General features: G+C 42.6%; 5 protein-coding genes across 5 annotated transcripts; all 5 read left to right on the forward strand.

Moving 5' to 3' along the window:
• Positions 1-409: 409 nt before the first annotated feature.
• On the forward strand, positions 410-5,399 carry BCR41DRAFT_374219 (sulfate transporter family-domain-containing protein; the record flags this gene model as incomplete). Its single annotated transcript, XM_022026852.1, has 9 exons — positions 410-1,123; positions 1,689-1,767; positions 2,256-2,430; positions 2,644-2,770; positions 2,851-3,241; positions 3,345-3,545; positions 3,660-4,544; positions 4,802-5,251; positions 5,356-5,399. The coding sequence occupies 9 exons, from the start codon at positions 410-412 to the stop codon at positions 5,397-5,399; spliced, it is 3,066 nt and encodes a 1,021-aa protein (XP_021877255.1).
• Positions 5,400-5,784: 385 nt separating this feature from the next.
• Positions 5,785-7,609, forward strand: BCR41DRAFT_361367 (hypothetical protein). Its single transcript, XM_022025510.1, has 4 exons — positions 5,785-6,274; positions 6,370-6,499; positions 6,601-6,875; positions 7,049-7,609. The coding sequence occupies exons 1-4, from the start codon at positions 5,982-5,984 to the stop codon at positions 7,530-7,532; spliced, it is 1,182 nt and encodes a 393-aa protein (XP_021877256.1). The 5' UTR covers positions 5,785-5,981; the 3' UTR covers positions 7,533-7,609.
• An 825-nt stretch (positions 7,610-8,434) lies between these two features.
• On the forward strand, positions 8,435-9,343 carry BCR41DRAFT_374221 (hypothetical protein; the record flags this gene model as incomplete). The annotated part of the gene is made up of 1 exon (XM_022026853.1): positions 8,435-9,343. One exon carries the CDS (start codon positions 8,435-8,437, stop codon positions 9,341-9,343), a length of 909 nt encoding a protein of 302 aa, XP_021877257.1.
• A 195-nt stretch (positions 9,344-9,538) lies between these two features.
• On the forward strand, positions 9,539-10,276 carry BCR41DRAFT_312022 (hayluronic acid synthase 3; the record flags this gene model as incomplete). Its single annotated transcript, XM_022021063.1, has 1 exon — positions 9,539-10,276. The coding sequence occupies one exon, from the start codon at positions 9,539-9,541 to the stop codon at positions 10,274-10,276; it is 738 nt and encodes a 245-aa protein (XP_021877258.1).
• A 702-nt stretch (positions 10,277-10,978) lies between these two features.
• BCR41DRAFT_361368 (peptidase M24, structural domain-containing protein) lies at positions 10,979-13,059 on the forward strand. Its single transcript, XM_022025511.1, has 4 exons — positions 10,979-11,337; positions 11,486-11,736; positions 11,870-12,815; positions 12,915-13,059. Exons 1-4 carry the CDS (start codon positions 11,078-11,080, stop codon positions 13,006-13,008), a joined length of 1,551 nt encoding a protein of 516 aa, XP_021877259.1. The 5' UTR covers positions 10,979-11,077; the 3' UTR covers positions 13,009-13,059.
• Positions 13,060-13,099: the final 40 nt, after the last annotated feature.

Raw genomic sequence — 13,099 nt, forward strand, 5'->3', positions numbered from 1 at the left:
GGAAAGCCTTTTGCTAAGAGCTAATGCTGATTATCAGCAAATAAAAATAAAAAATTAAATCAGCCGTTAGCCCAAATGTGCAATCTCCATGAAAGGCATAGCCTGTCTGGATGCTTATCGTGCTAAGCCCACTTGCATGTGTATTTGCCTTTGTGTACATTTGAATGTTTGCCCCGGAATGAGTCTGATGGTCTGAAAAAGTCCGGTCGAGTCTACCTGGCAATCAATGTCGTGCTTGCACCGATAGATATGCCCCACACAACTAATGACCTAAAGACATGTTACATGTTTGTTGGATGGCTGTGCACTTATCCTTTTTATTGATCCGCTTTGTTTTCTATTTTCTCCTCTTTTCGTCTCTGTCGTTACTCTCCATTGCACATCTTGCATTAACAACGACAGCGACATCATGACGAGCTATAAGAGCTCTCATGCCTTTGAAGGCATTCATGCCAGCCGCACACCATTACCAAGGAACGCTGCTCATTCTCACTCTCACTCTCACCTCAACTCTAATCTCCATGCCCATGCCTCGGATGCAAGAGACGTCCGCGGAAGGCGTTCCGACTCGATCTCGTCTAGCCAGCCCTTCGATTTCCCTTCTCTCACGCAACCACACTCTATTCCACACTCTATTCCACACTCATACTCTCAGACTGGCAACTTCTCCACGTCTTTTGTCCGTGAACAGTCTCTGGCTTTGGGCAATTTAGAGCGAGGAGACCAATCTTATGAATCAAAACCATTATCACCTGATGATTCCTTGGCCACACTTTCCAGCAATCAAGTTGGCAGCACAACAACAGGTCCAACCTCCGGCACATCCACACTTGGCCAGATCGATACTCAATTGGAGCAAGATCAATCACTACACAATAGAAAAAGTAGACGTCGTGATGGTGCGGATAGAAGTCCACCCAGTGGCCTCAGTTTGCTTCTCAAGACCAAAGATCAGGACGATGATGACTCCACGAGCAAAAATCGGACCAATGAGGCGTATGCAGGCGTATGTGCTAGTGCAGGAACTAGTTCTGAAGCCGCATCCGAGTTAACTGGCAAGAGATCCAAGAGACAAACATCGATATCACTCCCACCAGCCCCTATTGATACATCCTTGTCCAAGGTAAAAGGACAAACAATTTTGTTTTGCTTTTCCTTTTCCTCGGTATAATGTTCTTTTTGTTCTTTTTGTTCTTTTTTGTGTTCAACCCAAGTGTGCTTGTGCCCTATTTTTTTTTTTTTTTTTTTTTTTTAATATTTGATATCCTAAGCTCCATATTTTTTCCACTTCCTGGCAAGGGGTAATACAGAATAGTAAACTTCATGCCGATCAAAGACTAACTCTCTTTTTTGAACAACAGAAGGCGAACGATAACACAGAAAATAGGCTGGATCCGAAATCAAAACACCCTAGTGGAAAACTCCACACCTTCGGGAATGCAAATACCCCAACATCTGCGGCGGCAACAAAAGTGACGGGCTCAGTTGCGCCATCCTCATCTTCATCGTCTGCGATAGAAACTGAACATTTGTTGTCGTGTCGAAGCAACAGCGGCAGCTACAATACTATTACACCTGTGGGGGGAGGAGGGAATCATCGACAGCATGAGCATGATGAAGGGAGTTTTTCGTCGCTGTTGCATGAATTCCGTCACACACGGTGGACAAGTAAGATCATTGTACAAAAGTGTCTAGTTGAGCCCGTTGGCTATATTCCCGCGGTGATTCTCGGTCTTTTGTTGAACCTGCTAGATGCTGTATCGTATGGTAAGTGCACACTAACATAAGCATTCACACACATCTACATACAGACTACAGACACAAACAGATGAACACCATCATAGCATATACATTGCCTATTCAACTTTTTTTTTTTTCCTGGGGATTGAATGAATCAATGAATCAATTCAAGGTTTGAGTTTTAGGTTTTTTTTTTTTATGTTTCTGAATTGAAATTTTCCCCCCTGGCGATTGGAAACATGTGTAGAGGTCAAAAAAGACAAATGATGCAATTCATTGTGGTGAAGACCTGCATTGAGCATTGATAACGACTTGCTTTTTTTTTTTTTTTTTTTTTTTTTTCACACAGATTCAAAGTGTGGGGAAGGGAAATATTTGTGCAAGATTGGGACACAGACATACAAAGAAACAAGACGCGTGTGATGGATTTACAAAAAACGCGATCCATCAAATACAATTGCAAACATATTCTGATTGACTGATCCGATCTTTCATCTATGATCCTGGTGATATAGGCATGATTATCTTCCCGCTCAACCAAGCTCCGTTCCAGGCTCTTGGCCCTGATGGCATCTCCATGTTCTTTGTTAGCTGCGTGGTTTCACAGCTGGTCTATTCGCTCGGGGGAAGTGCCTTCAAGGGTGGTAACGGAAGCATGATGATCGAGGTTGTTCCATTCTTGCACTTAATGTAAGCTTTTTTTTATCCTCAGCCCATTCTGACCTTGTCTTTTTGTCTTTGAGCCTGTGGATGGGCCTTCAAACATGTGTCTCTTGAAATTGCTTACCGAATACCCCCGTATCTTGCCATACAGCTCTTGCATTTATGCATATTTTATCCATCTACAAGTATTTATTTACTCGTAAAACATTCCATCAATCTACAACTGTGTGACTCTTCTAGGGCCGAGACAGTCGTTGCTAGGGTAGGCGTAGAAAATCGAGATGCAGTCTTGGCAACAACAATTCTCGCTTATGCACTCAGTACAATCATGACTGGCGCTGTTTTTTTGGCTCTCGGGTATTTCAAGGTAAAGAATTCGTTCTTTTCTGAGTCCACTGAATTTCATAAATAATATACTTATTTCTGATGGATCCTGTGTTTATATAGCTCGGATCTCTTATTGCATTTTTCCCAAGACATATTTTGGTTGGATGTATTGGAGGAGTAGGTTGGTTCCTGATAGTCACAGGACTAGAAGTCTCGTCCAGAATGACGACCGAGCTGACCTATACATTCGAGACGTTCAAGTTCTTGTTTTTGAATGCTCATGTCTTTGCACTCTGGTCAAGCGCTTTTGGACTGGCGCTATTGCTCCGTGTTCTTCAGCACAAGATCCGTCACCCTTTCCTTGTTCCCGTCTTCTTCATGGTAGTTCCTGCTATTTTTTACGCTATTGTTGCCATTTGTGGATTCGAATGGGATATGCTACGTTCCAATGGCTGGGTTTTCCCAATGCCAGAGGGTGATGCACCCGGTTGGCAATTTTATAGTTATTTCAGTAAGTAATTATAATATTATATATTGATCGTCCTTTGTAGTTATGTCACATAGTTGGTCTTAAAGTCTGTTTTGTAACTTCTGTCTTTCCCCCTCATTCTTAGATTTGAAATTGACCAACTGGAGAGCCATTTTAGAAACAGTTCCTGCAATGTTGGCGTTGACTTTCTTTGGAATTCTACATGTGCCCATTAATGTTCCAGCACTTGGCGTTTCGACTGGACATGATAATATTGATACCAATAGGGAGCTGGTTGCTCATGGATGGTCTAATCTCTTGAGTGGCGGCGTTGGCACTGTCCAGAGTATGGATTTCAAAAAGCTAATTTACTCCAGCCCAAAGTCTTTATCAATTTTTTTTTTTTTTTTTTTTTTTTTTTTGTGCTAATTTTATCCTGATTATTTCTATGGTTGCATAGATTATCTTGTGTATACCAACTCGCTATTATTCATCAAATCAGGAGGCGACAGTCGTGTGGCAGGAGTTATGCTGGCCATTGCGTCGTTGATTGTCTTTTTGATCGGACCATGGATTGTGGGATACATCCCTGTAATGGTGGTCGGATCATTGATTTTCCATCTGGGCCTGGATCTAGTCAAAGAGGCATTGTGGGACACCTGGGGTCTTGTTCATCACCTTGAGTATCTCACTATTGCGCTGATTGTCGTGGTCATGGCAGGATTCGGGTTTGTGGAGGGCATTTTCTTCGGCATCTTATTAGCTTGTGTGTTCTTCGTGGTGACTAATTCTCGCAAGGAAAGTGTTCGTTACTCTTGCACAGGCGAGAGTGCCAAGAGTACGGTCCGACGAGTTTACAGACAACAAAAATTTTTGCGTCAGGTCGGACGTCAGATCTACATCTTTAAGCTGCAGGGTGATATGTTCTTTGGAACAATTAACAAGGTGGAAAAAGAGATCCAGGATGTCTTTTCACGTCGGCGCTGGGAAGTCAATCCTATCCAGTTCTTGGTGTTGGATTTCTCTCTCGTACGTGGCGTAGATTTCTCGGCTGCGGAAGGATTTGGACGGATTCGGAGAGCTGTTCGTGCTAAAGGTGTCTGTCTCGTATTATCAGGTTTGGACGAGGAAGACGAAGTTGGCAAAGCATTGCAGATGGTTGGTGTTTGGGGTGCAGGAGCAGGAGCAGGCCTTGGAGAGGGTCATGGCCATGGCGCCAACTTTGCGGAAGATGGATTTGATACTCAGAGCTTTCCTGGATTGAGCGAGGCACTCGAGTTTTGTGAAAATTGTCTGCTGGAGACATACTACAGAACAAGGGAATCAACGTTGGAACTGGCGAAACGTAAGAGACTGATGGAAGTAGCGAACCAAGAGGACAGTGGTTTGCTCTCTCCAGACTCGGAAGCGACCCGCTTCTTTACAGAACAGATGCAGCACTCGCCAAGGAAGAGTCAGATTCTCGAAGCCGCAAGGGAGACTCTTCATGGTAAGGACAGAACAAGCACAATGGGTTTTATTTTATTTTACGTTTTTCGTGTTTGTGCGTAAAAGCAAGGTGATTACTAAAGTATTATCTGCTTCTACCGTTATGATGTACAGCAAATGAGCGCCCATATCCTCATCCAATCAATCTTCAACAACCTGTGCCTACGCTATTGGCAGCCTTTCATGACACGCGTGAGAACTCTACAGATTTCTTTTTGCGACTGAGCATGTACTTTGAGAGGAGGACAGTGTTGGCAGGGACGATTCTTTGGCGGCAAGGAGGAGCGCCGATCGATGGTCTATATCTGGTTGAAGATGGAACTCTCCGCAGTATTCAAGAGTTCCAAGACAGCGGACTTGTGAGAAGAAGTGTGGAAGTTATTTTACCTGGCACGATTTCAGGAGAGATTGGGCTATTCACTGGTAATAACCGCTCCTCGACCCTTGTGGCGGAGACAGATGGTATTCTGTGGGGACTGAGCCAGGATCGGTTCCAAAAGATGATCAAAGAAGATCCGGCCTTGGCAGTGGAGTTTATGCGCGTGGCTATGAGCTACTCTGCAGGTAATGAGCTAAATACATCAACTTTATGCTGGATTGCTTGGGATGATATTTATGTATTAACATATTACTGCATTTTGTTCTTTTTTACCCTATACAAAATTTAGAACGACTCAATACAATGGTCGCCTATGCATTCAGCCTGAGTTAAAAGGATCTCCGCTCGCTGCCCTTCTATTTTGCCATGATCAATCATACCATGGACATGTATATAACCAGAGAATATATATATATTTTAAAAAAATTACTGAAAACTAACTGTCATGTATTTATGAAGATTACTTGCAAGGATCAACGAAAAGAAAAGAGTAACTTCATGGCATGATTCGTTGCCATTTCATCATCTACATAGAAGATCCCTTCCCCTGTATCCCTACGGCTCATAGAGGAGAAGAAATAATCAAATAAAACAGAAAAAGAAAAAGAAGTACCGTTGAAACATCTGCCGATATCGTATTTGTCTGTGCACAACAGCCACCACTTGTGTAATACAACCACCCACACACAACAGGACCCTTTTTTAAAAAAGCGCCCATTGCTTGCTTTCCATCAAATTCATCCATCTCTCCATTCACTCATCGGATCAGCACATTTCCACTTCTTGGAACATAAAAAGGCAATACGAGGACAAGGACAAGGATATAGACAAAGACGAAATACAAGGTATCATACCGAGGATAGCAAGGAAGATTAGATATATCAAAGGAGCGGTACCTATCAATCTATCCATGCCATGGTTGGATCCACATTGTCAAGCTCCTTGGCCAACTCGGCACCGATCAGCATCCTTGCATATTGTTTTTCTAGCATCCTTATGACGGTCACCAATAAGATGGTCTTGTCTCACTTTGACTTCAACATGAATTTTCTGCTATTGAGTATTCAAGGTACGGTAGCCATTGCGCTTCTCCGAGTATTCAAGAAGCTCGGACTCATCTCTTACCGCAGGCTGGACAAGGATGAGGCCAGAAAATGGCTCCCTATATCACTGGGACTTGTCTGTATGATTTATAGTGCCAGCAAGAGGTATAAAAAACGTCCAGTTTATATGGATGTATAAATATGTGTTGATTGAGATAATCTATGACATGGTACTATGGACTCATCCTTCCCTTATCTAGTCTACAATATCTTTCTATACCAGTATACAGTGTTTGGAAAAACCTGACCATCATCCTTATTGCCTATGGTGAGGTGCTCTGGTTCGGAAGCAGGGTCACGCCGCTCATGCTATTAAGTTTTTTAATCATGGTAGATGTTTTATACTTTTAAACATCAACAACAACAAAAAAAAAACCCCCCTCAACCCAGCTTCATGCTTATATACTTACTACCTTTATTTGCCTACGTAGGTATTATCGTCCGTCATTGCAGGATGGTCAGATTTTAGTTCATTTGCATCTGGGAATCCCTCTGATTTGATTCATCTCAACATTGGATACATTTGGATGGCCATCAACTGTCTGTCTTCTGCTGGATATGTTCTCTACATGCGCAAGCGGATCAAATACTTCAACTTCAAGGATTTTGACACCGTCTATTACAATAATATCATCAGTCTTCCTATCATGCTCACACTCAGCTTTTGTCTCGAAGGTTGGATGTCAGGAGAGCTAGATAGGACATTGTAAGTACATGATAACTGATTTGCTTTTTACCCTGATTTTACTTTTTTTTTTTTTTTTTTTTTTTTTTTTTTTTTTTTTTAAAAAAAAAAATATATATATATATATATACAACAAATATCGCGGTGTCTAATGATTAACATGACGTTGTTTTGGATCATCTCTTTCTATCTAGCTCACCAGATGTAAAGACCCCTCTCACTGTGGCGGCAGTTCTCTCGGGCGTATCATCATTCTTGATTTCTTACGGCAGCGCATGGTGTGTTCGGTGCACATCGTCGACCACATACTCCATGGTTGGTGCTCTAAATAAGTTACCGGTCGCTGCTAGTGGTATTTTGTTTTTGGGTGACCCAGCAACAGCAAGCAGCATCCTGGGCATTTTACTTGGTTTCCTTGCAGGATTGTTGTACAGTTATAGCAAAACGGACCAAGCTCAGAAGAACTTTGGACTTGCGAATGGATCATCACTCTCTAATCCTCATCAAATTACAGCAGCCACAATAGAAACAGGCACAGCAAGCGCTAACGGCAGTAGCAGTATTGGCGATGGAGGTGATGACAACATTATAGAGCTGAAAGCGCCCGCCAACCATTCCACCAAGAGTACACATGTCTCGCTGTATGGCCCCAATTCTGATGGGAAAGTGGCGGACTGATTTTGTAATGTATAAAATTATAAATTATATAGGAAGTAGATGCAAACATTGAGTACAAAAAATAAATAAAAGCAAGGAATTAACAACGTGTCATGCAGAACTTGCTGATATCAAATAGCATCTCAATTCCTAGTAAAGGCACAAGGGGAAGAGAAAGAAATAGATAAGCATAGCATAAAGCGCAAGCAACAAGCACGAATATAAGATAAGTCTTTTTTTTTTTTTGGTCCAAGTTTGGATATCTGACCACACACTCATTGCGACATTACATACTATAGGTATATTTGTATAGAAACATGTCTCTAGTGCAATAGTGCTAAATATAATGTAGACAATCCTGATTCATCCTTGACGATCTTTTTTCAACTATCTCTTTTTTGTTGTTTTCACTCTACTCTTCTGCACGGGTTTTTCAACACCAGTATCGTTTTCAACATTCCTTTTGATTTTTTTTTTTTTTTTTTGTCTCTGTCATCTTTTTATTTATCCTCCCACATCCTTTTCCTCCTTTATTCAACAATTTCCAAAAACTCGTAGTCGCATGATAACCAGCCAGCTTGAACACCGTTTAATTTTGCCTTGTCCACATATTGTAAAAATCTGTATCACTTAGGCCTAGTGTGACAACAGCAACAACAACGAAAGAATAAAAAAACGATTTTGCAGTACCTTCCTTTCAATATTTACTTTTGCTTGCCATTTGTGGGTATCAACCAGTAGGTTTAGCCACTTCACTGTTCGATTTAATCTGATCTGATCCGACATTTAGTGCGTATGTCGTTATCAAGGAGGGGAGGCGAACGTCTTCCATCTTCAACGCGTTGCATTAACAACATTTTTGTATCCACATTCGTTCTCTGTCCTTATCCTTTTCATCTTCTGTTTTAGAAGAGCCATAACTAATGCCACCTCATCCTCCAGAAATAATAACAGTGGTGCCAGTCGCAGACAGACAGCTGCTGGGCCTCAGGCACCCTCTTAAGTACCCTTCATCATCAGCTTCCTGGAACGCGGAAGGAGAGCCGTTCGAGTCAGGGAACGAAGATGGTGCTCCTTTAGTACTAGCCTCACCATTAACGCCAACAACCCCAGGCTTTGGTCTGTCTGCAACCATTTCTCAAAACTATGGTCTGAAATCAACGCCAGTATCTCTGTGGAAGAAGGCTATCTGGATTATCTTCACACTCAGCATCTTCATGTTACCGTATATTATTTTGAAGGCATGTTTCCATGTTCAGGTCTCTGCAGGCGCCTGGCAGACCTCTGTTACTTATGGAATGTTGATGGCATTCGATTTCATGGCTGTCATTAGCTTTAGTGCATTGAATCGGCGCAAAGTCAACAACCGAGTGAAGAAGCGTGACCCACATTGGACCGGAGTATCGACAGGAATTGTAGCTGTTGGTTACCGTGAAGATCCAATACTGTTGGAGGGTTGTTTGAAGAGTTTACGGGCAATTCGATATCAGCGCAACCAACGAATCATATTAATTGTTGATGGTAATGAATCCCGGGATGAATATATGGCACAGGTCTTTATGAAAGTCTTTGAAAAACAAGGTGCTGCTATCATCCGACCCAACTTTTGCTGCATGGATCGGGACCAGAACGACCGTGAGCGATTAGAGCTAGTCCGACGGATCGCTTTTCACCCAGGCCCCGTTTGTGTGATGCAGCCCCATCGTGGAAAGCGCTCTGCTATGTACACAGGATTTGCGGCCCTTATTCAGCAAGGTGTCGAAGCTGTAGTTGTTACAGACTCTGACACTTTTTTGGATCCCCATGTCTGCAGAGGTATGCTTTTCTATTAAAAAAAAAAGAGCCTCCCTTTCCCCTTTTTCAGTAGTACATTAGTGGTTAAACTGTCCAGAGGGAATTGGTGCCAATAGTGATCCTCTGGTGCTTGTTCCAACCAACATTCCCATTGCATCTTTCTTTGATGAAAAGAAAAAGTTCAAGTTCCTTACTCTTCCTCTCGCTTGCATTGGCAATCCATATGTGCATGCATGTATATAGAGCTCGCGTTTGCATTGGCAGAGTCGCCAATTGTCGGTGCAGCAACCGGAGACGTTCGAATCTACAACACAGGGACCTGGGTCAGCTTCCTGTCATCGCTCCGCTACTGGTTTGCGTTTAATCTCGAGCGGGGCGCACAATCGTATCATAACGTTGTTAATTGCGTGTCAGGACCATTGGGGATATATCGCATGTCAATCATTGCAGAGGTGATGGACAGTTGGGTACAACAATCATTTTTGGGTGTTTTATGTACATATGGCGATGATCGCCATCTCACCAATTTGGTGCTTCGAGAGGGATTCAAGGTCAAGTTTACACATTATGCGATCTGCTACACCGATACGCCGATTCGATTCATTGCCTGGGTCACACAGCAGACGCGATGGTCTAAATCATTCTTTCGTGAAATTCCGATCCAACTTGCAAGCATGCATCTCCATAGCCCCTGGATGACCTATGCGCTTCTATATCAGCTGATTTACCCCATGATGATGATCTTTAGTTTGGTGAACTGTATTTATTTCGGTACCGGATCCCAGATCGCCTGGTGGTTGGTCTCGATTGTATTTGTGGGGATCCTGAAGACAGCGTACGCGACGCGTATCACTCGGGACAAGAAATTCATCTTTACAACCATGTATGGATTCTTATATATGCTTGGTTATATCCCTGCAAAGATTTTTGCCGCTCTGACGCTCTACGATAACTCTTGGGGTACCAGGTAATCAACTATACTATCTTTTAATATTCATTTGAGCCTGCTCTCCAGTTCTTTTTTTTTTTTTTTTTTTTTTTTTTTTTGTTGCTGTTTTTGTCCTTTATTACGTTATGGCTGATCTTTTATACTTCTTTTCTCTGATCAGTGCAAGACTGATCCGCAATTTCACTAGATTACAAAATTATATCGCCCCTGTCACCTGGGGAGCCATTCTATTCATCGGTACCTTCCATGATCCTAGTCGGTATTGGCAGCATGTACCATTAGCAGAGGGTCAGACGCCACCAATTTTCTCAGAGGTGTTTGTAATCAACACATTATTGTTATTTGTAGTGACGTACACGATCGCGATCCTTTGGTGCTTTGTCTGGAGTGGAATCCTGAACCGAGAATACAAACGTGATTTTACGTATGAAGAGCTGTACGAGAGCACAGAGAGCTATGTTGATATAGATGGTAGCCGCAAAGTTGCCAGATTTGCAGTATAGGGAAGAAAAAGAAAATAGATTTTTCCCTCCAAGTTGTTCACCACCTTTACTCCCTTTTTTTTTGATGTATTTAATAATATTGCTTGTGTACACTTTTTATTTCCCACAGAACGAAAGGTGTTTATTGATGTTTGAAATGCTGTATTGCTGAGACAATGACGACAAGAATGAAATTTCATGGTTTCCAGAAAAGGAACGGTTAATGTTTTTGCTTTTTCTCACTCCCATTTTCACATTTCCTTCCTTTTCATCACATTTTCTATCCAAGTAAATAACCCTTTTCCAATTGAGGTTGTAGTATTACTATAGAAAAAAAAAAAATGGTCGGTAATGCACCCATAGGCGATGCACCTGACTTGGAACGCCAGCCATTACTTCGCAGCAATCAAGACTCTGCCCGTCCCAGCACTGGAGTTCAGGCTAGGTCTCATATCCCTTCAGGCCTTACTCGACAAACCCGCTCTCCAGAACGTCGGCAAAGACATGAGTCTATCCAAAAATGCTGGAGAATTGGCATCCTGGCCATTCTCCTTGCTTTACTCGGATACATCATCATGGGTGTTTATGATCTTTTCAATAGGTATCAAAAGCAAGAAACCATCCAAGTGTGGTGCATTGTTTGTGTCGTGTGACTGACATTGGGTTACATGGCTCTCTCGCTCTTTTTTTTTTTTTTTTTTTTTTTTTTTTTTTGAATTCTAAACACATATTGGGACGGATACATGTAGAGGACATATTAATGGCTCTCCTTTCAAGCATCTGGTTGGTTCCTGTGACAACGTCATGCCAATCAGCCAAATGGAATTTGAGGAACGCCGACTGAATCTCTCGCGCGTTTTGGTGGATCACAAGGCGTCCGCATACATTGCTGAACCCGGCACTAACATGAGATATTTCACCAATATTCGCTGGTCTCAGTCTGAGCGCCCTTTCCTCCTAGTAGTGCAAGCTAGGCGTGATAAAGACAAATCTGACCAAGGTAAGGAAAGACAGGAAATAGGAAGCGCCTATTAGAATGGTCAACCTGCCTAACAGTAGCTGGATATTTTCTTTTTCTTTGCTTGACTTAACTTTTCATCTATTTGTACTGAAATATACCTTGCTTGGGACAGTACTGACTAGGACAACGATTGTTGCGCCTGCATTTGAGGCATCGAGGGCTAGGCAGAAGATCATGCCTGGATCAAACATGTCGATCAGGACTTGGGAGGAAGGAGAATCGGCATATAAAGCTGTCCGTCAAGTTTTGGATACACCCTTGGTTGATTCCGACAGCGGGGACGAGGTTGATTACAGGGCAGAGGGTGTGAAGCCCAAACCCGAGGATGAGCAGATCTACATTGATCCCGACATGCGTCAGTTTGTCTCCTATGGCCTTGCCACCGCACTAGAGAGTTCGACCCGTAAAGTTATGATCGCAAACCGTGCAGTATCATTACTTCGACAGCAAAAGACTGCACATGAAATTGAAATTCTCCGTTGTGTCTCTCAGACGACTGTGAACGTCATTCGAGCAGTAAAGGGGCATATTCAAGTAGGCATTCATGAATCGAAAGTGCAGTCCCTTTTGACGGAGGCTTATAGTGAGGCTGGGCTTGAATATGAAGACGGCGGAAGTCTGGTTCTCTTTGGCAAAAATGCGGCTCTTCCTCATGGCAGTGGTAACGATACAGAGCTTGAAAAAGGGATGATGGTCTTGATAGACTCGGGCGCTCGTTTGCATGGTTATCTGTCAGATATCACACGGACGTTCTGGGTCGAGCGTGGGCCGAGCAAGGAGATGAATGAGGAGCTGGATAAGGTCTGGGATATTGTCAAACAAGCACAGAACGCATCACTCCATGCGATTCATCCAGGAGCGGCCTGTAGTTCAATCGATAAGGCTGCTCGCAATTTGATTGACTCAAAGGGTTACGGTGGGTGGTTCACGCACCGATTGGGCCATGGTTTAGGTATGGATGGCCATGAAGAACCATATTTAAACATTGGGAATACCGAAACAGAGCTTCGACCAGGGATGGTCTTTACCAATGAGCCAGGCATCTATGTGGAAGGATCGTAAGTGCTTTTATTTTTTATTTTTATGTGTTTACCATTGCTAGTATGAATATTATAATTGAATTTTTCTTTTCTCTTGCTGCCTGTTTATTTGTTAAGGTATGGGATCCGACTCGAGGATGTTATTTTAGTCACCGAGACTGGATACGAGATCCTCAGTGGTGATCTGGCCAAGTCAGCTGAGGAACCATAATTATAATAATTATATTAAAATAAATATAAATTAAACGCTTTTAGATATCACGTTAACATGTAATCATTTTTTCCAAAAAGAGATGTACGCC

This window comes from Lobosporangium transversale (genome assembly GCF_002105155.1).
Source record: "Lobosporangium transversale strain NRRL 3116 chromosome Unknown BCR41scaffold_48, whole genome shotgun sequence".
Taxonomy (NCBI): domain Eukaryota; kingdom Fungi; phylum Mortierellomycota; class Mortierellomycetes; order Mortierellales; family Mortierellaceae; genus Lobosporangium; species Lobosporangium transversale.